The sequence below is a fragment of the Chrysemys picta genome, chromosome 14 (genome assembly GCF_011386835.1).
Source record: "Chrysemys picta bellii isolate R12L10 chromosome 14, ASM1138683v2, whole genome shotgun sequence".
NCBI lineage: Eukaryota > Metazoa > Chordata > Testudines > Emydidae > Chrysemys > Chrysemys picta.
In genome coordinates, this window is record NC_088804.1 from 42,263,148 (window position 1) to 42,285,819 (window position 22,672).

General features: G+C 55.2%; 2 protein-coding genes across 5 annotated transcripts in view; both read left to right on the top strand.

Moving 5' to 3' along the window:
- Window positions 1-11,905, top strand: part of TCF25 (transcription factor 25) — a 33,494-nt gene extending 21,589 nt beyond the window's left edge. For 2 of the 4 annotated variants that reach the window (XM_065567382.1, XM_065567385.1), the window contains exons 13-18: window positions 765-852; window positions 1,453-1,611; window positions 3,887-3,977; window positions 4,666-4,745; window positions 5,419-5,491; window positions 7,089-7,333. In XM_065567382.1, the coding sequence (XP_065423454.1) occupies window positions 765-852; window positions 1,453-1,611; window positions 3,887-3,977; window positions 4,666-4,745; window positions 5,419-5,491; window positions 7,089-7,250 (653 nt within the window). In that variant the 3' untranslated portion in view covers window positions 7,251-7,333. Of the gene's footprint in view, window positions 1-764; window positions 853-1,452; window positions 1,612-3,886; window positions 3,978-4,665; window positions 4,746-5,418; window positions 5,492-7,088; window positions 7,334-9,427; window positions 10,983-11,301 lie in introns of those variants that run through there. The other 2 variants (XM_065567383.1, XM_065567384.1) reach the window with 2 other exon arrangements.
- Window positions 11,906-16,901: 4,996 nt separating this feature from the next.
- Window positions 16,902-22,405, top strand: MC1R (melanocortin 1 receptor). The gene is made up of 2 exons (XM_065567386.1): window positions 16,902-18,810; window positions 18,862-22,405. Exon 2 carries the CDS (start codon window positions 19,999-20,001, stop codon window positions 20,944-20,946), a length of 948 nt encoding a protein of 315 aa, XP_065423458.1. The 5' UTR covers window positions 16,902-18,810; window positions 18,862-19,998; the 3' UTR covers window positions 20,947-22,405.
- Window positions 22,406-22,672: the final 267 nt, after the last annotated feature.

Consider the following 22,672-nt stretch of genomic DNA (forward strand, 5'->3'; position numbering starts at 1 on the left):
GCTGCTGCTTCTGTTCCAGAGCAGAGCCATGGAGCGCCGCTGGGCCAGGAGGGGCCGTAGCTTAGATCTGCTCTCCCTGAACAAAGGGGTCCAGTTTGTGTTGACTCTTGCTATAACCCATCCTTTCTGTTGCTGGTCATGAGGGTGAAAATAAAACCTGTATTCAGGTTCGAAGGCTAGCAGTGTTCATTTCACGACATCGTACCTTGTTCCGTTTGGCATTTTAGTAAACGCTTATGCAAAGCTCTGGACAGTGATTTAAAAAAACAAAAAACTTGAAACGTTTTATGTAGCAGATGTAGCATGCTATGTGAACAAGGTCCTACTTCTGCTGTCCGTTAAATATAATAAAATGTGCAACAAAATCTTCAGCCATAAAGTTGGAAATCGTCCTCTTCCTATGTGTCTGGTGCTTGAGGCCTTGTCTACACTTATCGGGGGGGGGGATGGACTCATGGCGATCGATGCATCAGCGGTCTATTTAGCAGGTCTAGTGAAGACCCACTAAATCGACTGCAGATCGTTCGTGGTAAGCAGATCTGAGCTACGTTGACTTGTGTTACGTTACTAATGTAACTCAGATTGCGCAGCTTTGATCGGCTTTCCCCTGTAGTGTAGACGTGGCCTGATTCTAGGAAAGCACCTGCTCTCCCCAGCTGGCCTTTGTCCCCGTTCTAGGAGCTCTTTGCAGCCACTGGCACTGGTGACCTGGAGCTCTGGCAGTCCCTGTCTGCGCTGAAGGTGTCACTGATTTTCTCTTGCAGTTCTCATGCCGTTGCTGGATCACTGTAGCGTGCAGCCAGACTCCAGGGTCGCTTCACATTCTTTTTTTGGACTCCAAGCTCAGATAAGGTAAGAGCTGCCCAAGCTTTTCAACAGAAGGAATCAAAGCTTCGCCTTGCAGCACTGGCGGGTTTCTCCGCTCGTTCTGCGGTCTGCATTTCCAGGAACCGAGGAGAGGAGAATTGTTTGTCCCAGCAGGGAGTGGGAGGGGGAGAGAGGGCTGTTTGCTCATGGGAGGCACTTGGGTAGCAGGCTGATGGGGACCCATAGGAGAACCCAGATAGATAATGCCCAGTAGAAACCCCCAGCTTAATATAGGTAGGCGATAGGTTCATCTTGGGCCTTGCAAGTGTCTGTCCCTGCTGCAGCAGATGCTAGTGTGTGCATGCGACCTGGGCAGGCTGTCTGGCTCGGGGGGGTTCTGTGCCCTGTGATCATCTGACTGCCTGGATCTCAGGGAAAGGTGGGGCACTTTCTCACCCTCTCCCTGTCCGGGCTGTTTTGGGAACAGCACTCAGTCCTTCGAGGCACAATAAGCTGGTGGAGGCTGGTGCAAATAGCAAACACAGGAGATTGCAGCTCGTTGTTCAGCGTGAGAATCTGAGACAGGCCTCGGTGTGGGCTGGGGTGAGCAGTGCCTGCTGTGTTATAACACTCTATGTCCCACAGCCAGCCTCCTGCCTTGAACCAGCTGGTCTCCCTGTACGTAGGAAGGACCCACTCCCTGTGGAAGGACCCTGCCATCATGGCCTGGCTGGAAACCAATGTCCATGAAGTGTTACGGAGGGTTGACACGAGTGAGCCAGTGGTGGAGGAATTTGCGCAGAAGTGAGTACAGTTGGCTGATGCCTACTGCTCTTCCGTACCAGATAACCTAGAACCTTCGACATTCGAGGTGGAGGCACTGAGACTCTCTGATGAGGGGGGATCTAGAGTTAGATAAAAGAGCCTTGTTGGTCTTGGACCCTATCCCAGGCATTCCCTGTCCAGGCCCAGAATGCTGCGTGCACTGCTCAGTCAGTCTGGATCTAACCATGCCAAGGATAAGGTGCTGTCTCTGTGCCCCTGGGAACTTGCCTCTGAGCTATGGAGGAGTTCTGTGCCAAACTGCCGATAGCCAAGGAGGCTGCCGTTCTGGGTTCAGGCATGTCCTCCTCCACCTCTTGGCCTCCCACAGTTAGTTCTCTTCCCCTTTCACTGACCCCCCCCACACCCATGCCTTGGTCTCCTGGCTTCTCTCTCCCTCGCAGCTGCGGTTCCCGCTTGCCTGCAGCAGTTTCAGGCTAGATTGTGCCTCGTTTGCAGAATGAGTGGGACTTACCTTGTCCCTCGTCTGTCTCGACAGCGAGACTGAGCTCCTGGCGTCAACGAGCCCAGTGCTGTCATGCTACTCTTGTACCGTGTATGCAGTGAGCTGCCCAGTGTCATTACAAGTTACAGGCTGCACGCCACAGAATGGCTCATTTCTCTGTCCCGTCGGGGTTCCCTGGGCTGCTTCCCAGCCACCACATACCACTACGGGTTAAAGCACCCTTTACCAAAGAGGAAATCCCCCCCATTAGAGGTAGCATGTGTTGCAGAGGTATAAACCCTTTGAGCTGTACAGATGTGTCTGGACCCCCAGTGTCCCAGCATTGGCCTGTAGGCAGATGTGTGTCATCACGCTGGAAGCGCACTGCTCCAGAGCGGATGGCTGTACATCTGCAACAAAGGCTGCATTGCCCCGGTGGTATTAAACGTGCTTATTACAGTGGTGCCTTTGGCCAACTAAGAAAGGGGCCCCGTTGTCCGAGATGCTGGACAGACACGAGCAGCCAGTCCCTGCCCTGAAGAGTCTGCAACCTACAAACCCCAGACAGACCAGGGAGCGGGAAGGGATATGTGCAGGCGGAGTGAGCAGTCGATGGCCTCTAGGATCCCTGATTTTTGTGGGGTTAATTAGAGGGGTCAACTGAAGGGAAAGAGAAGTGAAGGCAGAGGGGAATACCGCCTGGGTCCTAGCGCCCTCCAGGGGTGGCAGGGGTGGGGCCATCTCCCCTGCCGGTCTGGGGGAGGGATGGCCCCATTTTATGCTCTTGGCCCATTTGCTTCTGCAGCTGCTTCCACTGGTGGGAGAAGCTTTGGGGCCAGGAAGGTGAAGTCTTAGTGAGATGGGGCCAGCGTGGTGGTGAGCTGCGAGACGGGTTCTCAAACTTCATTGCACTATGACAACAAAAATTACTACATGACCCCAGGAGGGGGAACCGAAGCCTGAGCCCACCCAAGCCCCAGTGCCCCATGTGGGGGGGACGAAAGCCCAAGCCCCATCGCTCTGGACAGGGTGGCCAAAGCCAAAGCCCAAGGGCTTCAGCCCCAGGCCGGGGGCCTGTAACCTGAGCCCCGCTGCCCAGGGCTGAAGTCCTCAGGCTTTGGCCCCTGGCCTCAGCAAGTCTAAGCCAGCCCTGGCAATCCCATTAAAATGGGGTCCCAACCCACAGTTTGAGAATCGCTATATCTGTGGCCCAGTAGAAGGTCCCGTTCTTTGCTTTCCTCGCTCTGACTCTGGCCTGGCTGTCAGCAGGGCCTTGCAATGCACCTGAGAAGCAGGCGGATTTCTTGCTAGCAAAGTCTGTCTGTGTAGGCTGCTCCCTCCGTGGCAGAGAGTGACCAGGCCAGCTGGGGGGAGCGCTGACCTTGTCACACTGCTGAGGGGAGGGGTGTGCTCCTCATAGACTGACTTGGGAGGCAGAGCCGGGCGAGGTGTGGGTGGGATGAGCACTTGAAGTAGGGATTGGCTTGCCAGGTCCGTGGAGTGTGGGGGGGGGCGGTTGGGGGGGGGGCGCGGAGGGCTGGGGCTGTTTGGGCATCTCAGCAGCGTTCCTTTGAGGCCTCTTGGCTCCCTTGGTGTGGTGGGCCCTCTGGAGAGCACCACCCGGGTGGTATGGCCGCTCTCACTGGCACACGGGCAGCCACTGACTGCCAGGCGAGGGAGGGGCTGATTGGCACGGCACATCCCATAGGAGACTGGGATGAAGCTGCGGTTGCCACCAGGGAATGCAAACCTTGTCAGTGCCGTAGTGCATCGTGGTGTGTGTCAGTGACACCGTTCCCTGTCTGCCCTTAGGCGCAAGGTGCGGTACCAGAGCGCCCCCAGAAACATCTCTCGCCATGTGATTCTCTCGGAGCTGAAAGAAGCCACGGCAGCACTGCCCCTGGTGAGTAAAAATGGGGCATTGTGTCTGGTGTCACACGCGCTTCACGGCCCCCCCGGCCATGTCAGACCAAGCCCAGTGGGGCTCTTGGACGGAGACTGACGTAGCACCTCCCCCTTTGGTCTCCTGTACGTCTCTGCTTCACTGCCTTTGGAGCCCCCACAGAGAACCCCTCCTCTGGTAGCTGGGCGTTCTGGGGCCAGGCAGAGTGCCGCAGCAGGCGAGGGGGAAAGCCCAGCCAAAAATAGGTCCCAGGCTTAATAGTGTCACAAACGACTAGCAGCGGAAACGCCTCGGCCCGTTGTACCAAGGCATTGTGGTGTGTGTTCCCTCAGAGTGCCTCGTCCCAGGGCTGGGAATAGGGTGTGCAAAGGTGGCGGCGAGTGTTTGGTCGTCTGGGTATTTCTTTAATCTGTTACTAAGGTACCATCCAGGATACAGCAGCACGTGGTGTCCCGGGACACTAACCAGACTTGTCCTGCTATGCCTAGGGACAACTGGGGCCATGACAAGGCTGCTGTGATTGTCTCAATGCTACATGGGGCCATGTGCCAGCGGGGACTTACTGTCCTAGGTCAGTTGTGTGCCTTCTCTGCCCCTGCCGTGGGACACTGTTGCTCCATTAGACAGCAGGCATGAGAAGTTAGCAGTGTTCTGACATGGGGTCTGATTTTTGTCCCTCTTTTTGAAGGAAGTGACATCCCAGCCCGTAATAGGGTTTGACCCCCTACCTCCCTTGGACTCCATCACTTCCTATACAAGACCAGAAAGGTACTTCTCCACTTCGGATTCATGCCTGTGTGCATAGCTCAGCTGTTTGCTTTCACAAGTGCCCAGCCACACAGCGGGATGGACGCTAATGAAACATTCTCAGGGCTTGGTGTTAAATCTTCCTCCATCTGAGAACAGTCGAACCATTTGACTTGCAGCGCTCAATGAGGTGTATGAACCGTACAGACTGGGGTTGTCTTGCCACTTTTGTGGGGTGGTAGCTGACTGTGGGTCACCATCTGAGACAGTCTGCAGCGGCCACTGCTTCAAAATGTCACTTTGCATCAACCTCTCTGAATGTGGCAGGGCTCCACTCCGGGTGGGGTTTGGGATAGACGCCGTGACGGCTGGCTGTTTTGTATCCTGCACGTTGCAAAGGTGTGCAGAAATCTGACCGCAGCCTGCATCCCTATGGAAATGCTCCTGCCTCGAGTAGAGACTCGCTAAACTGCGGGTGATAGAATCCAAACAAAGATGAATCACAGCATCTTGCTTCGGGTAACCCTACCCCAACCTGGCGCTGGGCTTACGCAAAGCTGTGCATTGCTAAAGAACAAAGTGAGATTGTACAGGAGCTGGGGGTCTTCATGCAAGGCTGGGATGAGCGTGGGAGAGTCAAATACAAATGTCCTTTGTTTCACTGAATGGGATTGTTTGGTTTTTTCTTTTCCAGGACGACTCATCCATCCAATGAAAGCACTTTATCTCTCTTCTTTCGATCATTGTTGCCAAATTTTACCTTACAGGTATGTTAAATGAATCTATAACTGCTGCACACATGTACTAGCATGTGCATGGAATTCCACACCGAACCTTCCTACCCAGTGTTGTGTTGTGCATGCAAGCAACCCATTGCGCCGTAAGCTGGAGGTTGCATGTGTAACTACCACAGTTAAACACACACTTTCAGAATGTAGTTCAGCCGGGGTTCTCAGATACAAACACGGGGAGGATTTTGACCTGGGAAAGGACTTGTCTTCCTCAGTTGCAAAAAGCCTTTTCATCCCATGTATCCTGGAACTGCTACATTTAATGGCTTGTGTCAGTCAGTTAAATCTGAAATCAGCAGTTTGGGTTCTCGCCCTTTGTAAGGTCTGTTTGCATGCAGAACGTGTGTGGGAATCTTCCTTTCCTTCAGTGCGTCCGAGCGTTCTCATCCCTGCGGCTGGTGAAGAGAGCGTGCCGAAGAGAATCCTTTCAAGGCAGCCTGCTTCCATTCCCCAGGAAAGCTGGGTGCCACAGCAGCAGGCATGTTAGCAGCATAACTACCATCTCATCCGAGAAACAAGGAGGCCGAGTCTCTGTTCGTGTTGAAATTTCAACTGCCAGCGGCACTAATTCTGTAGACTTGCTTGGGTTTTTGAAGCGAAATCCAGAACTGTTCAGCGTATAGATCGTACGGCTTTGCTGGCGGAGCGTGCGAATAGCTGTAACTAGCTTCTTACGCATGGACGCTGCATCCAGATTTCAGTACTGAGCTTACGACAAAACGTAACTGCACGCTCGCGCCTGTGCTTTCAGATGCTTTTTATATTAAAAACTAGCAGAGACCAGGCTCGGTGGGAACTATTCATAGGCCGGGCTGGGTGTTTGAGTTCCACCATATCAATTAGTCCCCTGCAGTTGGGGGTAGACAACAGCTCCCTTTCTGAAGCTGAACTGTCCTTTTTTTAACCACCGTGTAATTAAACCAATGGAAGGAATTTTGCACCATGTTTTGGAATGTTTGGAGTGTGAAAGCGAGTTCATAATAACCAGTTTTGCTCCCTTAACTATAGCAGTTGCTGCAATACCTTGTATCAGAGGGGTAGCCGTGTTAGTCTGGATCTGTAAAAGCAGCAAAGAGTCCTGTGGCACCTTATAGACTAACAGATGTATTTGAGCATGAGCTTTCGTGGGTGAATACCCACTTCATCAGACGCATGTAATACCTTGTGACTTTACAGCACTTCCTCAGTGCTTCATAACCATTATACAGCAAAGCTTACAACATTTGTCCTCCCCCTTGCTGAGATGGGGGAAACTGCGGCACGGAGAGGGGAAATGACTTGTCATTCAGAAATAGAGGTCACATCTCCTGATTCACAGGCCTGTGCTTTGACCATGCTTGCTTTCCCTGAGTGGTGTAAACTTCTGACACTCTCCAAAGCTGCTCAGGGGTCAAGTGCACATCTGAGACGATTGACTCCTAGTGCAGGTCATTCACTGAGCTTTTACCCCAGGGCAGCTGAAATCTGAATGCCCTGATTCTTGTGGGTTTAAAGGCCAATCCGTTTTGAGCAGTTCAGCGCTGGGGGCTCTCAATCCCCCTGTTCTCACTACGTGCCTTGCGCTATGTTGCAGGGGGAGATCAGACAAGATGGAGATGAAGAGGCTGGAGCTGGACAGGATCTAAACCAGGGTGTGAATAGGCTAATGGCAGCCATGCGGGACATGCTGGCGAATATCCAGTTCCAGGAGCCTCCGCGAGACGAAAACCCCGACGGAGACGCGGACTGGGACTGAAACCAGACCAAGCCCTGTCCCCACACCACGCTATGTAATTATGTTCCTGATTGGTGGGGCACTGTAATAAACAGTCACGCAGAGCAGGGAGGCCGGGTCCTTTGACGTCCTGCTGCTTCAGCCATGGAAAAAAGGGCTCAGCTGAGGGATGGATGGGCACAGGTTTGTCCTGGATTTAAAAGGCCCTTTTTAGTCTCTCCATAACTTCCAGCCTGCTGGAGCTGGAGTCCTCTCGGGACGCTGCTTTGCAGGGGCGAACGCCGAGTCGAAACCGCACTGAGTCCACTGCAGCACTAGCAGCCAAGCTGCTGTCCCCTTCCTCCTGCCTGCCTTCCATGCCACACACAGGCCTCGCCGGGTAAGATTCCCGGGACCCTCGATTGCTGCCGCCCTCTTCCGCAGCTGGCAAGTGCTCAGGGCAACGACTGGCCCCACGCTGCCTCTCTCTGCCCCTGTGCTTTCTGCCGCCCCCCCTGCCCCCCCCCCCCCCCCCCGGTGGGCACTGTGTGAGGAGGAGCCAGCTGCACCGCGCTGCACCAGGCTACTGCGTCGGCAGGGCAGAGAGTCGCTGTCTTTGCAGCCAGAGGTGTCAGCACGGCTGCTGCTGGGACGCCAGCTCATAAAGCTCAGTATCGCAGAGCAGGGCCTCGTGGCATTGATGGGGGCCAGTCCAGATCCTTCGCCCATCTGGGGACGGCCCTGTGGCAGCAGGACGGCTCTAGGGCCGCTCTCCCGGAGGCAGTAGCCATGGTGGCCATGCGTGCTGCCTGCCTCCGGGAGAGCGGCACTAGAGCCTCACGTGGCTTGGGAGGAAGGGGCCTGCGTTTCATCCTGTCCTTTAGCTCCTGTGCGTGACTCTAAAGTGGGTCAGGGCACAGCCCTGTGGAATGGAGTGCAGGGAGGAATCCTACACTGCCTCATGAAGGGAGAGATGCAGGATGCCCAAACGTGGCCATCTGAGCCTGGGGGTAAGGAAGAGAAGCCTTCCCTGTCCCCCTGCTCTGCTTTCATCTTCGTGCTGCTTCGCACCCAGTGCCTTGGGGAGTGGAGAGCAAGCTGGAGCCACAGACAGCATCCCGCTAATCAGACTCATGTGAGCAGCTGCTGGCCTTTGAGTGGGGCAGAGGGAATTAAAATTCCGCTGTAACAAAGTTAGATCTGCGGCGTTTAACTCCTGTCCTGCCAGGAGCCAGGCAAAGGGTCTGGCCTGAGACAAGTGCTGGGGCTTAGCCTCCATCCGGACTGCAGCAGCTCCGCATTCGCCTACACTCTCAGCGCCTCCACCTGCTCCCCCTGCGTCTCCCGGGGGCCCTTGGAGGAAGGATCATACTGAGGGAGACGGAGTCCTATGGCACACCCTGGGCCCATGGTTTTAAATCATTAAAGCTAAGGATGCAATGAACCAACCGTAGTTCTCTGCCGCGCGCCCCTAGGTCAGCTCCAGGCACTTCGATTTAGTCGAGGACCCTGAATGGCCCTTGGAATGACAGAACCAACTTTTATGTGAGAGAAACGATGGGTTGGGCAATCAGGCGTCCCACGACCATTTACATGGGTTCCCCCGTTATGCTCACCGTCCAAGACGGAATGGTGTATCAATGGGCCGACAGGCACCAGAATGAAGTACAACCTCTGGAGCCTGTCCCACCAAAGGCACCGCTACAGTCCTAGGACTTGCCCCAAGGCAGCCTTTTATAGCCATTCTAATACAAACTAAGCTTAAACTGACCTATTCCCACCTCTTCATTGGCTCTTGACGTTCTGTGCTATTTAAATAACAGCCGCCCCAGTGTCCTTCCCCTGCCTCCGAGACAGAGCCTCTTAGTCAAACTTCCCAAATTCTCTCTCTCTCACACATTGAAAACCTGCTAGAATCAGTTATAACCTGCTCCTGGCCTTGCTAACTTCAGTTCCCCATCTTATCTCGAACTGCTGTTCTCACTAACACGCTCCATTTCCCAGGCTCCTCGGTATCCAAATGCCACTTCTAGGCTACAGGGGATGTGGACTTGCTTTCCTCAGGGGTGGAGATGACGCAGGGTTCACACTGTGCTGCTCAGCTCAACCGGCTTGCCTAGTTAGAGAAGGGAAAGGCCTATTATCCCCCCCTCTGGGGGCTTGGGGATCCCCTGCCTGCACACACTTGGGTTTGGCCCCATTTCCTGATTCTTTTCCAGGGGCCCCCGCTTGGCTCCGGCAAAGCGCCTGTGCTGGGAAGTGTTCCCTGGGGCTGTGTGCAGCACGGCAAGGCGGAGCAGGAGGTCTGGTTCTGACAAGTGGCTCTTGCCGGGAGCCCGAAGCCGCGCGCTGCCCCCCCCGTCTCGCAGCAGAGGCTGTAGCTGCAGAGTTGTTCCGGTCACACTTTGAAGTAGCAGACTGAGGCCATTTATAGCCGCGCTCTCAAAGGCCTCATTGATAAAGCTGAAGATATTATTGTCGCGTATCATCGCGCTGGCTGGAGTCCAGAGAGCTGCAGCCAGCGGGCGGGGAATATGCTTCTCCCTTAGCTTCAGTTCCTTCTCCATTTCCCTGCCTCTCCCTGGCTTGCCCTATAGAATCCTAGAATATCAGGGTTGGAAGGGCCCTCAGGTCCAACCCCCTGCTCAAGACAGGACCAACACCAACTAAATCATCCCAGCCAGGGCTTTATCAAGCCGGGCCTTAAAAACCTCTAAGGAACCTCCACCTCTCTAGGACCTCGTCTACATTATGAGTGTAGGTCGAATTTAGCAGCGTTAGATCAGTTTAACCCTGGACCCGTCCACACGACGAAGCCATTTTTGTCAACTTAAAGGGCTCTTAAAATTTATTTCTGTACTCCTCCCCTACGAGGGGATTAGCGCTGAAATCAACATTACCAGGTCAAATTTGTGGTAGTGTGGACGCAATTTGACGGTATTGGCCTCCGGGAGCTATCCCAAAGGTGCTCCATTGTGACCGCTCTGGACAGCACTCTCAACTCAGATGCACTGGCCAGGTAGACAGGAAAAGCCCCAGGACCTTTGAATTTCATTTCCTGTTTCGCCAGCGTGGCGAACTGATCAGCACGGGTGACCATGCAGAGCTCATCAGCACAGGTGACCATGCAGTCCTAGAATTGCAAAAGAGCTCCAGCATGGACCGAATGGGAGGTACTGGATCTGATCGCTGTATGGGGAGAGGAATCCGTGCTATCAGAACTCTGTTCCAAAAGATGAAATGCCAAAATATTTGAAAAAATCTCGAAGGCCACGATGGACAGAGGCTACAACAGGGACCAGCAGCAGTGCCGTGTGAAAATTAAGAAGCTCAGGCAAGCCTACCAAAAATCCAAAGAGGCAAACGGCCGCTCCGGGTCAGAGCTTCAGACATGCCGCTTCTATGATGAGCTGCATGCAATTCTAGGGGGGGCCCCCACCACTATCCCACCCTGTCCATGGACACCTGCAAGGGGGGAGTCTCATGCAACAGGGTTGAGGATTTGGGGGATGAGGAAGATGAGAAGGAGGATAGTGCACAGCACACAAGCGGAGAAACCATTCTCCCTGACCGCCAGGAACTGTTTATCGCCCTGGAGCCAATACCCTCCCAACCCGGGCTCACGGACCATGAAGCCAGAGAACATGTGGGAGGCTTTGGGGGAGTGTACCTTTGTAAATATAATGCATGGTTTAAAAGCAAGCGTGTTTAATGATTAATTTGCCCTGAAGACTTGGGATGCATTCGCGGCCAGGACAGACTCTCCTTTTAAATGGCCAACCCAACGGGTGCTTGGTATGGGAAAGGAGGGCGTTGCTGTTTGAAACCATTCCCACATGTTATGAAGGTTGAAGAAGCCAAAAGACTATGGCTTACCATGGCTGCCTGCAAGCCGAATTCTGTTGCCTGGACCTGCGTGTGTGATCTCGCACACCAAACCGGCAGGCCCTCAGTATAAGAGGCAAAATGCGACCTTATACCGAAAGCACATGTGCTATGTAATGTTAACAGCTTGGTTCACTGTGAAAGAGTCTACCCATTGTTCTCTAAAATGTCTTTTTAAAGAATACTCTCCCTTTTTTTCCACCCACAGCTGCAAATGTTTCAACGCTCCCCCTATCATCTCTGTCCCAGAGGCTAGTGCAGATAAGAAGGTGAAAAAAAACGCACTTGTGATTAAATGTTCTCTGAGCTCATGCAGTCCTCCCGCACTGAAAGAGCTCAGCAGAATGTGTGGAGGCAAACAATGTCAGAGTCCAGGAAAGCAGAAAATGAACGCGAGGACAGGAGGAACAAGCGCGATGAGAGCAGGCAGGATGCAATACTGAGGGATCAAACCAATATGCTCCGGCATCTGGAGGAGCTGCAGGAAATGCAGCAAGAGCACAGACTGCTGCTGCAGCCCCTGTATAACCGCTTGCCCTCCTCCCCAAGTTCCATAGCCTCCTCACCCAGACGCCCATGAACGTGGGACAAGGAAGGGGGAGGGCTCTAGGCACTCAACTACTCCACCCCAGAGGACTGCCCAAGCAACAGAAGGCTGGCATTCAGTAAGTTTTGAAGTGCAGTGTGGCCTTGTCCTTCCCTCCTCCACCACCCCACCTGGTGCTTCCCTCCTCGCCCACCCCTCCCAGGCTACCTTGGCAGTTATCCCCCTATTTGTGTGATGAATTAATAAAGAATGCATGATGTTGAAACAATAATGACTTTATTGCCTCTGCAAGAGGCGATTGAAGAGGGGAGGGCAGTTGGCTTACAGGGAAGTAGAGTGAACCAAGGGGGCGGGTTTTCATCAAGGAGAAACAAACAGAACTGTCACACCGTAGCCTGGCCAGTCATGAAACTGTCTTTCAAAGCTTTTCTGATGCGCAGCACGCCCTGCTGTGCTATTCTAACTGCCCTGGTGTCTGGCTGCGCATAATCAGCGGCCAGGCAATTTGTCTCAACCTGCCATCCCCCCATAAATGTCTCCCCCTTACTCTCACAGAGATTGTGGAGCACACAGCAAGCGGCAATAACAATTGGAATATTGGTTTCGCTGAGGTCTAACCAAGTCAGTAAACTGCGCCAGCGCGCTTTTAAATGTCCAAATGCACATTCTACCACCATTCTGCACTTGCTCAGCCTATAATTGAACAGCTCCTTACTGCTGTCCAGGGTGCCTGTGTATGGCTTCATGAGCTATGGCATTAAGGGGTAGACTGGGTCCCCAAGGATAACTATAGACATTTCAATGTCCCCAACAGTTATTTTCTGGTCTGGGAAGTAAGTCCCTTCCTGCAGTTGTTCAAACAGACCAGAGTTCCTGAAGATGCGAGCGTCATGTACCTTTCTCAGCCCTCCCACGTTGATGTCGATGAAACGTCCCTTGTGATCCACCAGTGCTTGCAGCACCATTGAAAAGTACCCCTTGCAGTTTATGTACTGGCTGCCTTGGTGCTCCACTCCCACGATAGGGATATGCGTTCTATCGTCCCACCACAGTTAGGGAATCCTATTGCAGCAAAGCCATCCACTATGAGCTGCACATTTCCCAGAGTCACTACCCTTGATAGCAGCAGCTCAGCGATTGCTTTGGCTACTTGCATCACAGCAGCCCCCACAGTAGATTTGCCCACTCCAAACTGATTCCCGACTGACCGGTAGCTGTCTGGTGCTGCAAGCTTCCAGAGGACTATCGCCACTCGCTTCTCAACTGTGAGGGCTGCTCTCATCCTGGTATTCTGGCGCTTCAGGGCAGGGGAAAGCAAGTCACAAAGTTCCATGAAAGTGCCCTTACGCATGCGAAAGTTTCGCAGCCACTGGAAATCATCCCAGACCCGCAACACTATGCGGTCCCACCATCTGTGTTTGTTTCCCAGGCCCAAAGTCGGCGTTCCATGGCATGAACCTGCCCCATTACGACCATGATGTCCAAATTGCCAGGGCCCGTGCTTTGAGAGAAGTCTGTGTCCATGTCCTCATCACTATCGTGATCACGCTGTCGTCACCTTGCCGGCTTTTGCAGGTTCTGGTTCTGCACATACTGCCGGATAATGTGCGAGGTGTTTACAATGCTCACAACAGCAGCAGTGAGCTGAGCGGGCTCCATACTTGCCGTGGTAGGTCTGCAGGACAGCAGGAAAGCAGAGTTGCAGCAGAATCGGTGGATGACGACGGCTTCCACAAGAATATCAAATCCCCCCTCGTTCTTCTCTTCTGCAGACTAAATAACCCCAGTTCCCTCAGCCTCTCCTCGTAAGTCATGTGGCCCAGCCCCCTAATCATTTTCGTTGCCCTCCGCTGGACTCTCTTCTATTTGTCCACATCCATTCTGTAATGGGGGGACCAAAACTGGACACAATACTCCAGGTGTGGCCTCATTAGTGTCGAATCGAGGGGAATAATCACTTCCCTCGATCTGCTGCCAATGCTCCTACTAATGCAGCCCAGGATGCCATTAGCCTTCTTGGCAATGAGGGCACACTGCTGACTCATATCCAGCTTCTCGTTCACTGTAATTCCCAGATCCTCTTTTGCAGAAGTGCCGCTTAGCCAGACGGTCCCCAGCCTGTAGCGGTACATGGGATTCTTCCTTCCTAAGTGCAGGACCCTGCACTTGTCCTTGTTGAACCTCATCAGATTTCTTTTGGTCCAATCCTCCAATTTGTCTAGGTCACTCTGGACCCTATCCCTATCCTCCCGCGTATCTACCTTTCCCCCGAGTTTAGTGTCATCTGCGAACTTGCTGAGGGTGCAATTCATCCCATCATCCAGATCATTAATCCCATCATTCATGGGAAGCCCAAACCAGCCATGACTCAGGGTGTGGGCCCCCGGAGTCCATCCCGTCTGCCACTCCTCTCTTCAGCTTTTCCTGTGTTACCATGGCCCTGGATGGCTGATGGGGACAGTGGCTCTTCTCTCTGCAGCCCATGCCCCAGTGGAGGTGTTGTGGAAGCTGCTCTCCCCTTGACAGGCGTGTTGGGTTGGCCAGTGGCTACTGGGTGCAGCTCGGGGTGAAAATGCTTTGAACAAGGTGCTGCTGGTAGGTGGCACCTCACAGTGCATGGGGGTGGCTCTTCCTTCCCCTGTTCCCTAGCAGGGACAGGGCAAGCTCTGCCTAGCCAACCCCTCCTGCCCATGAAGGCTCATGCACCCACGTTGTTCCAAAGACGCCCTCAGATGCTTCCAGGCACAGGGCAGCTACCAAAGGGACGCCTGGCAGCTGGGTTGACAGCATGAGAACTGTACTTGGGAAGGGAATGGCTGGGTCTGGTGACGGCTAGGGCAGAACCACGCTGTGAGCTCTGAGCAGCTCAGCACTGCCATGGGCTTCCACCTCCGTCAGTAACTCGCTGGCCTCTCTGGCCCCTTCTGCCGGGGCATCTCAAAGCACTTCACAATCCCCTAATGGATGGAGCATCCCCCCATGTCAGAGGGGGAAACTGAGCCAGGCTGATACCATGTGTCAGCGGCAGAGCTGTGCCTAGAGCAGGGGTCCCCTGCGTGCTGGTCCTGCTATGCACCATGGCTGCCTGGAGCCTGCCAGCCCCCACGTGCCCAGACAGGGCTGTTGAGAAGAAGGAGGAGGCGGACACCGCTGGGCCTGGAAACTGCAGCAGGAATCAGCCGTTGGATGATATTTCAATTCCTCTCTGGCAGATTTGCCGCTTCAGGCATCAACAAGAACCCAAAGGCACATGACAATCAGCTGGGCCACGTCCCTCCCCCGCCCAAACACACTCGCCTTTATCCCCAGCCCTGGGAGGGACACAGCAGCGAAAGGCCTGTGGAATGGGAGCTCCTGCCTGGCGCGCTGTAGCAGGAAGAGCACCATGCTGGCGTGCTCACACCGTGCACCGGGGCGTTGGAGAGCAGGCGCAGGACTCCAGCTTCCCTGGTGGCTAGCATGGAAGGTGGGGAGAGGAGCTGAGGGGCAGAGGCAGCTGGAGGGCAGTGGAGCAATGGGCTGTGAGTGGTGGGGTGTGGGAATGGAGCCATAGCAGAGCTAAGTGAGGGGAAGGTGGGGGGCCAGGCCAGTATTTTCTTTGATATCCTTTGCTAGCTCTCATTCTAGATGGGGCAGGCTTTGGCAAACAAAGGGCAGCAGAGAGCCTGTGTGCGCTTTCTCTGCTAGGCCTTAAGCTGCCCTTGGTATTGGGGAGGGAGGCCCGGGGGTGGGCCTTGATAATGTTCTTGAAAACCACAGCATTCAGACTGTGTGTGTGTGTGTGTAACCTTAACTCTGCCCCCTGGCGCGTATGCATCATGCCATTGGCCTTAACTCCGGGAGCACGTTCTCTGCCCAGGTAATGCAGCATGTCGTCTGGCTGTAGGGAGAGACGCAGGGCAGCAGACTTGCTACGTGCGGCACTCAGACCAGCTGGGACCAGGATGGATGATGGGGGATGGTGGCCGCTGTCCAGCCATTCTGTGGGTCAGGACTGAGAAGGGTTGGGGACTCCTGCGGTAGCTGCAGCGGGGCTGGAGTGCGGAGTAGCCTGGCCAAGGTTTGTGTGTGAGGACCCTGGTCTCAGAGCTGAAGGCAGGGCGCTACTGAGCCCTAACCAAACCCATGGCTGGTGCCGCTACGTCCTCTCCCGCCTTGAGGCCAGGGGCCTCCAGGATTGGGTTCCTTCTTTGGGGGAAGGGCGGTTGGGCTGGGGGCAGGCTCCCCACATGGCCTGCACTGCACTTGGAAGCTCAGACCGACCCCTGGGGCGAGAGATCCCATCTCTGCCCTGCTCTTGTCATGGGGGCTGGATCACGCCCTGCCGAAGGCCTGGGGGCTCCCCTGGCAACCACGAGGACAACAAGTTAGAGGAGGAGGCTGAAGGTCAGGCCCTGCGGCTAGGGCTGGTTCTGGGTGGGGGAGGGCTTCAAACTCATCACCTGGAGCTGTTTCGGTTCTTGACTTGCTGAGCGGTAGAAGGAACCTGCGATCTGGGCGCAGGGGAACAGGCAGCTGCTTTCTGGCAAATTCCTGCAGCTGGGGCCCAGCCTGGCCTCCCTACAGCTTCCCCCGCTGGTACCCAGAGCACAGGCCTGCCCCGAGTCTGGTTTGAGCAGCAGAGGCCGTGAAGAGGTGACAGGCGCGTGGGCTGTAAGTGCCGACGTGGGGAGAAGGTGTCAGACCCCAATGGGCTAAAGGCAGAACACAAGAGAAATAAGGCACCAACTTGTAACGGGGAGAGAAATGAGCCCCTGGAGCGAGTGAGCTGGGTGGTGGACTCTGTCCGCTGGAGACCTGAAATCGAGGTTGGACGTCTTTCACCATTAGCTCAGCCAGGCATTATTCGGCTTGAGCCGGGACTCCCTGGAAGTTCTCTGACCTGTCTTGTGCCCACAGTCGGATGATCAGCTAGTCCCTTCTGGCCTGGCCCCCTAGGACTGTCTCTTCCCCCCAATTCCTACTGCTGGCACCTGGCATCAGCACCACGGTCTCCAGGAGCCAGCAGCATCTATCGCTGCTATCCACATCCGGTGCTGCGTATTCTCCATTCCCTTGAAGTCCCAGGGTCCCTGGCCGGGTTCTCCAGGGCATTCTCTAGTACCCACAATGCCCTGCAGCTGCTGCCTGGACTCAGGGCTCTGGTCTCTGCTGTGCCTTTCCTAGCATCACAAGGGGATTTCCATTCGTGGAGACAGTGCTTGGCCCCCAGGTCAGAATGGGTGCATGGAGCAATGGATCTGGGGGACCCACGCGTCACACTTATCCCCCTTCCGTGTGCCACGCCTGGTGGTGAGAAGCAGGCTCAGTGCTCCACCACTGTGGCACCCTTCGGTCCAGCTCATTTTTCTGCTGCTCACAACTACAATGCAAACATTTCTGCACCTGCCAGAGGTCTCTGTCAAGGAAAGGCTTTTCCTGCTTTGTCCTGAGGCTGCTGCACTTCAGTGCTGGGCTAAGCCAAAGCTCTTCTCTCTCCACTCGTCCAGGGGCAAGACATTTCTTCCTGCTGAGCCAGCCGGGCTGGGATGAAGGCTCACGAGCTGTGGATTCAAAAGTGAGGTTGGTGCCCAAATGGTGAGGCCTGTGGGTGCTTCGCAGGACGGACTTTGCACCGTTTGTCCAGTTTCCTTTACAGACCTCGCCGGCACGACTTGCTGAGGAGTTCCAGGTTGGGCTCCTTGGTCCCTTTAATGAAGCCCCACCTGCCCTTTGTTAGGGTGCAGGGATGGAGCTGGTAAGAACATAAGAGCGGCCAGACCAAAGGTCCATCCAGCCCAGTGTCCTGTCTTCCGACAATGGCCCATGCCAGGTGCCCCAGAGGGAGTAAACCTAACGGAATCATCAAGTGATCCATCCCGTCGCCCATTCCCAGCTTCTGTCAGTCCGAGGCTAGGGACACCCAGCGCATGGGGCTGTGTCCCTACCCCTCCTGGCTAATGGCCATTGATGGACCTGTCCTCCAGGAACTTATCTAGTTCTTTTTTGAACCCAGTTGTACTTTTGGCCTCCACAACACCCCTTGGCAGTGAGTCCCCCAGGCGGACTGTGCGCTGTGTGAAGTCCTGCCTTTGGCCAACCCGCTGCCTGTTAATGGCTTCACGTGTGATGTGAAGGGGTAAATAACTTCCCTACACATGACTCTCTAGCCCTGTCTGGGGGGCTCCGCAGCGCCACAGCTCTGCCTTTCCAGTGCGTGCGAAGATGCTGGGCTGGCAAGCGGAAGGGCCGGGTGGGCAGTGCTGTGAGCCGTGAGTCACACATCAATACAGCACGGGGCTGAGTGAGTGTCCGGGCTCGTGCTGGGCCTTGGCTGAACCCCCTACCAAACTCCCAGGGAACCTTCCAGTCAATGAGCTTTTTATAGACACTGCTTACCTCCGTGTCGGGGGGAGATGGGGTCTAACCAGCTTTGACCTCCGAAGAGCAAAGTCTTGTTGCCAAGTGCCCTGACTTCTGAGCAGCCGACAGACGTATCGCCATGGGCATGACTCTGCTGACATTGGCAGGAAGGAATCTGGCCCATCGGATTTTCCAGCATCTGTTCTGCAGCACAGAATGCATTTGTGCCTCTAGATAAAGAGCTTATGCCTGTGAATAGAGATGGGGCTGTCTGCAGCAAGCGGCCAGGGAGGAGAGTGCCCGCGTGGTACCCGCCGGGAGTCTGCGGTGTGTGGTCCTGCAGGACAGTGCCAGCATAGTACCCGCCGGGTGTCTGCGGTGAGTGGTCCCGCAGGGCAGTGCCCACGTGGTACCCGCCGGGTGTCTGCGGTGAGTGGTCCCGCAGGGCAGTGCCCACATAGTACCCACCAGGTGTCTGCAGCGCACGACCCCAGGGGACAGTGCCCACGTGGTACCCGCCAGATGTCTGCAGCGCACGACCCCTGGGGACAGTGCCCACGTGGTACCCGCCAGATGTCTGCGGTGAGTGGCCCCGCTGGACAGTGCCCGCGTAGTACCCGCCAGGTGTCTGTGGTGAGTGGCACCGGAGGACAGTGCCCGCGTGGTACCCGCCAGGTGTCTTCGGTGAGTGGCCCTGCAGGACAGTGCCCGCATGGTACCCACCGGGTGTCTGCAGCGCACGACCCCAGAGGACAGTGCCCGCGTGGTACCCGCCGAGTGTCTGCAGTGAGTGGCCCCGCAGGACAGTGCCCGCGTGGTACCTGCCGAGTGTCTGCAGTGAGTGGCCCTGCAGGGCAGTGCCCACGTGGTACCCGCCAGGTGTCTGTGGTGAGTGGCACCGGAGGACAGTGCCCGCGTGGTACCCGCCGGGTGTCTGCGGTGAGTGGCCCCGCAGGACAGTGCCCGTGTGGTACCCGCCAGCAGCCATTGGAAGTGAACAGTGGCATGGCCAGAAGACCATTTCCAGCTGTTCTACCCGCCACCTGCCCATGGTGGAAATCCCCTTGGAGGGTGCCAGCGCTTTGTTGTCAGCCCCCTTGCTGGGGTCGGCGCCTGCGGGGCTGGATCACAGGCCCTGCCCGACCAGGCATTGAGGAAGGGGTACAAGTAGGCAGGCTCCCAGGGACGTTTCATAACCCTCCTGTAGCTGCCCTTCAGCGCGCTCCTTGCATGCGATGTTGTCATGTGGCTGACCACCCTCTTTTGAAGGAGGAGCTGAGCAAACTGCCTTTAAAGTAGGGAAGAGAAAGGGTTCTTTCTTTGTCCTGCGCTCCGGCTAATCGATTACATTGGGCAAGGGATAAATACAGAGGCTGGGCTAGGAAGTGGAGTTGGAGAGGGTTTGGAAGCCGGGAAAGGGCTGGAGCCGAAGGCCGGGGCTCTCCCTCCCGTTCCAGTCGGGAACACAGAGAGCGAGAGACCCGCACCCTGAACGCAAAGGAGCACAGAGTCCGAGCACACATCTCCAGTTCCTCGCACGGCTGTGTCCAGAGCCCGGACACCCCTGGGATCCAGCACACATACGCGGACGAGCATTTCACCCTCCCAGTCCTGCAGGTGCTTCTCTGGCTTCTTTCTTTTCTGAAGACGGCAAGTGCCCGTGACGAGGAGTTGGTCTCAGAGGCAGCTTGAAATTCCTCAGCCCAGGGCATCTCCCTCCAGCTTTGGGGGTGCCCCAGGGACCTGTCCTGTGTGTGTTCCCTCTGCTGAAGTCCCAGCACTGCCTGCTCTGGGTATCCTCTGCCCTCCGATGCAGGGAGACTGTAAACGCTACTTTCCAGGTTGCTGCACTGGGGAGAGTTGTTCTCCCAAGACTTGTTCCTTGAACGCTCCGAGGGAGCAGAAACGCTTGGCTTTGCTCTGGCCAGAGCCGCAGCCGCTGTGGTGGCCACGCCTGCTTCTGCCCGTGTTTGCCAGCAGCAGAACCTGCCTGACACCCATCCCGAAGCTGTCGCTATGTCAACGCTGGCTTCTCTGCAGGTGCTGCTCAACTCCCTGAACTCCACTGCCCCCAGCAACAGGACCGACAAGCCGGCCAACAGGAGCAGCGCCTGGTGCCAGGGCGTCTTCATCCCCAACGAGCTCTTCCTGACGCTGGGCCTCGTCAGCCTGGTGGAGAACGTACTGGTGGTCACGGCCATCATTAAGAACAGGAACCTGCACTCACCCATGTACTACTTCATCTGCTGCCTGGCTGTGTCCGACATGCTGGTGAGCGTCAGCAACCTGGTGGAGACCTTGTTCATGCTGCTGATGGAGCACGGCGTGCTGGTCCTCCAGACCAGCATCGTCCGCCAGATGGACAACGTCATCGACATGATGATCTGCAGCTCCGTGGTGTCGTCCCTCTCCTTCCTGGGGGCCATCGCCGTGGACCGGTACATCACCATCTTCTATGCCCTGCGCTACCACAGCATCATGACCATGCAGCGGGCGGTGATCATCATTGTGGGCATCTGGGTCGCCAGCACCATCTCCAGTAGCATTTTCATCGCCTACTACAAGAACAACGCCGTCATCCTCTGCCTCATCGGCTTCTTCCTTTCCATGCTTATCCTCGTGGTGGGGCTCTACATCCACATGCTCTCCTTGGCACACCACCATGCCAAGAACATCTCCAGACTGCAGAAGAAACGCACCGTCCACCAGATGACCAGCATGAAGGGGGCGGTCACCCTCACCATCCTGCTGGGGGTCTTCTTCATGTGCTGGAGCCCCTTCTTCCTGCACCTGACGCTGATCGTCACATGCCCCAAGAACCCCTTCTGCACCTGCTTCTTCAACTACTTCAACCTCTTCCTCATCCTCATCATCTGCAACTCGGTGATAGACCCGCTCATTTATGCTTTCCGGAGCCAGGAGCTGAGGAAAACCCTGAAGGACGTGGTGCTGTGTTCCTGGTAACTCAGGCATGGCCGAGGGGCTGAGGAGGCCTGTTGTAGCCGGGGTTCCTGCTCTCAGAGGTAACTGCATGGCCATCTTGCAGCCCACAGCACAGCGCCTCCTAGTGTGCTTGGGAGGCAGAGACGCCATTTGCAAGGGGCACCGGTCAGTTCCCATCAGATGTCGGTGGCGGAAAACCAAGCAGGGTTTTGTTTGTTTTGGGGGTTGGAGACAGTTTAGCTGCTGAACAGCACCTAGCGCCTGCCCGAGGGGATGCCAGTGCCTGCATCAGCCCATCCCCTCCCACCCTGGGGCAGGTGCAGAACATGGCAGGGCCTTGGGCACAGCAGCTGCTGTTTCTGGCCAGCTTTCTGGTGAGGTCCCAGGGCACAGAATCTACGGTTCTCCCGCCACTGGAGAAGCACGTGAGTGAGTTCCAGCTGCTCCAGGGCTGCTGCTCGGTTCTGTCCCCAAGTAGGGATTCCTGTAACTCCCTCTGCTGCTTCCTGCCCAGGCAGAAGGGCTGGTAACTCTAGGCCAGGCTCTCTAGGCTGGGAACTAGACAGGCAATGAGTCTGCCCTTTTGTAGAGCTCGCTCCTGCTGGCTGCCTCCCCCTCCCCCAGGTGCTGGGCAAGGAGTGTGGAAGAGCCCGCCGGAGGGTCCCATTGTCACTGTTCCGACTCTACAGCACGGAATCATAGATTCATAGACGTGCCGGGCTGGAAGGGACCTGGAGAGGTCATCTCAGCCAGCCCCCAGCACCAGGGCAGGGTCACGTGAACCTAGATCATCCCCGACAGGTGTGTGTCCAGCCTGGTCTTTAAAACCAGCTTCCGCAACCTCCCTAGACAGTTTGTCCCAGTGCTTAACCGCCCTTACAGGTAAGACTTTTTCCTGATGTCCAACCTGAATCTCCCTTGCTGCAATGTAAACCCATTGCTTCTTGTCCTGTCCTCAGCGGTTCAGGAGAACAATGTATCACCCTTCTCTTTTTAACACCCTTTTACGTACTTGAAGATTGTTAGCATGTGTCTCCCCCACCCCGTCTCACCTTCTCCAGACTAAACAAATCCAGTTTTTTTCAATCTTCCCTCGTAGGTCGTCAGCCTTTCTAGCCCTTTAGTTGTTGTTGTTGCTTTCCTCTGGACTTTCTCCAGTTTGTCCACATCTTTTCTGCAATGTGGGGCCCAGAGCTGGACACAATGCTCCAGTTACAGACTAATCAGCGCGGCTTAGAGCGGAAGAATTGCATCTCATGTCTTGCTTACAACACTCCTGCTAACACAGCCCAGAATGATGATCGCTTATTTTGTAACAGCGTCACATAATTGACTCATATTTAGTTTGTGATCCACTATAACCCCTCCATCTTTTTCTGTGGTCCTTCCTAGACAGGCATTTCCCGTTTGTATTTGCAAAACTGATTGTTCCTTCCTAAGTGGAGCACTTTGCATTCGTCATTGAATTTCATCCTATTTATTTCAGACCATTTCTCCAGTTTGTCCAGATCATTTTGAATTCTAATCCTGTCCTCCAAAGTGCTTGCAATCCCTCCTAGCTTGGTATTGTCCGCAAACTTTATCAGTATCCTCTCCATGCCATTAGCCAAATAATGTATGAAGATAATGAGTAGAACCGGACCCGGGACAGATCCCTGCGGGCTCCAGCTTGATTGTGAACCATTGGTAACTACTCTGAGTACGTTTTTCCAACCTGTTATGCACCCCTCTTATAATAAGTTGGTCT

Bases quoted from the DNA above. Each gene is read 5' to 3' on its own strand.
- MC1R (XM_065567386.1), top strand. From the start codon at position 19,999: ATGTCAACGCTGGCTTCTCTGCAGGTGCTGCTCAACTCCCTGAACTCC.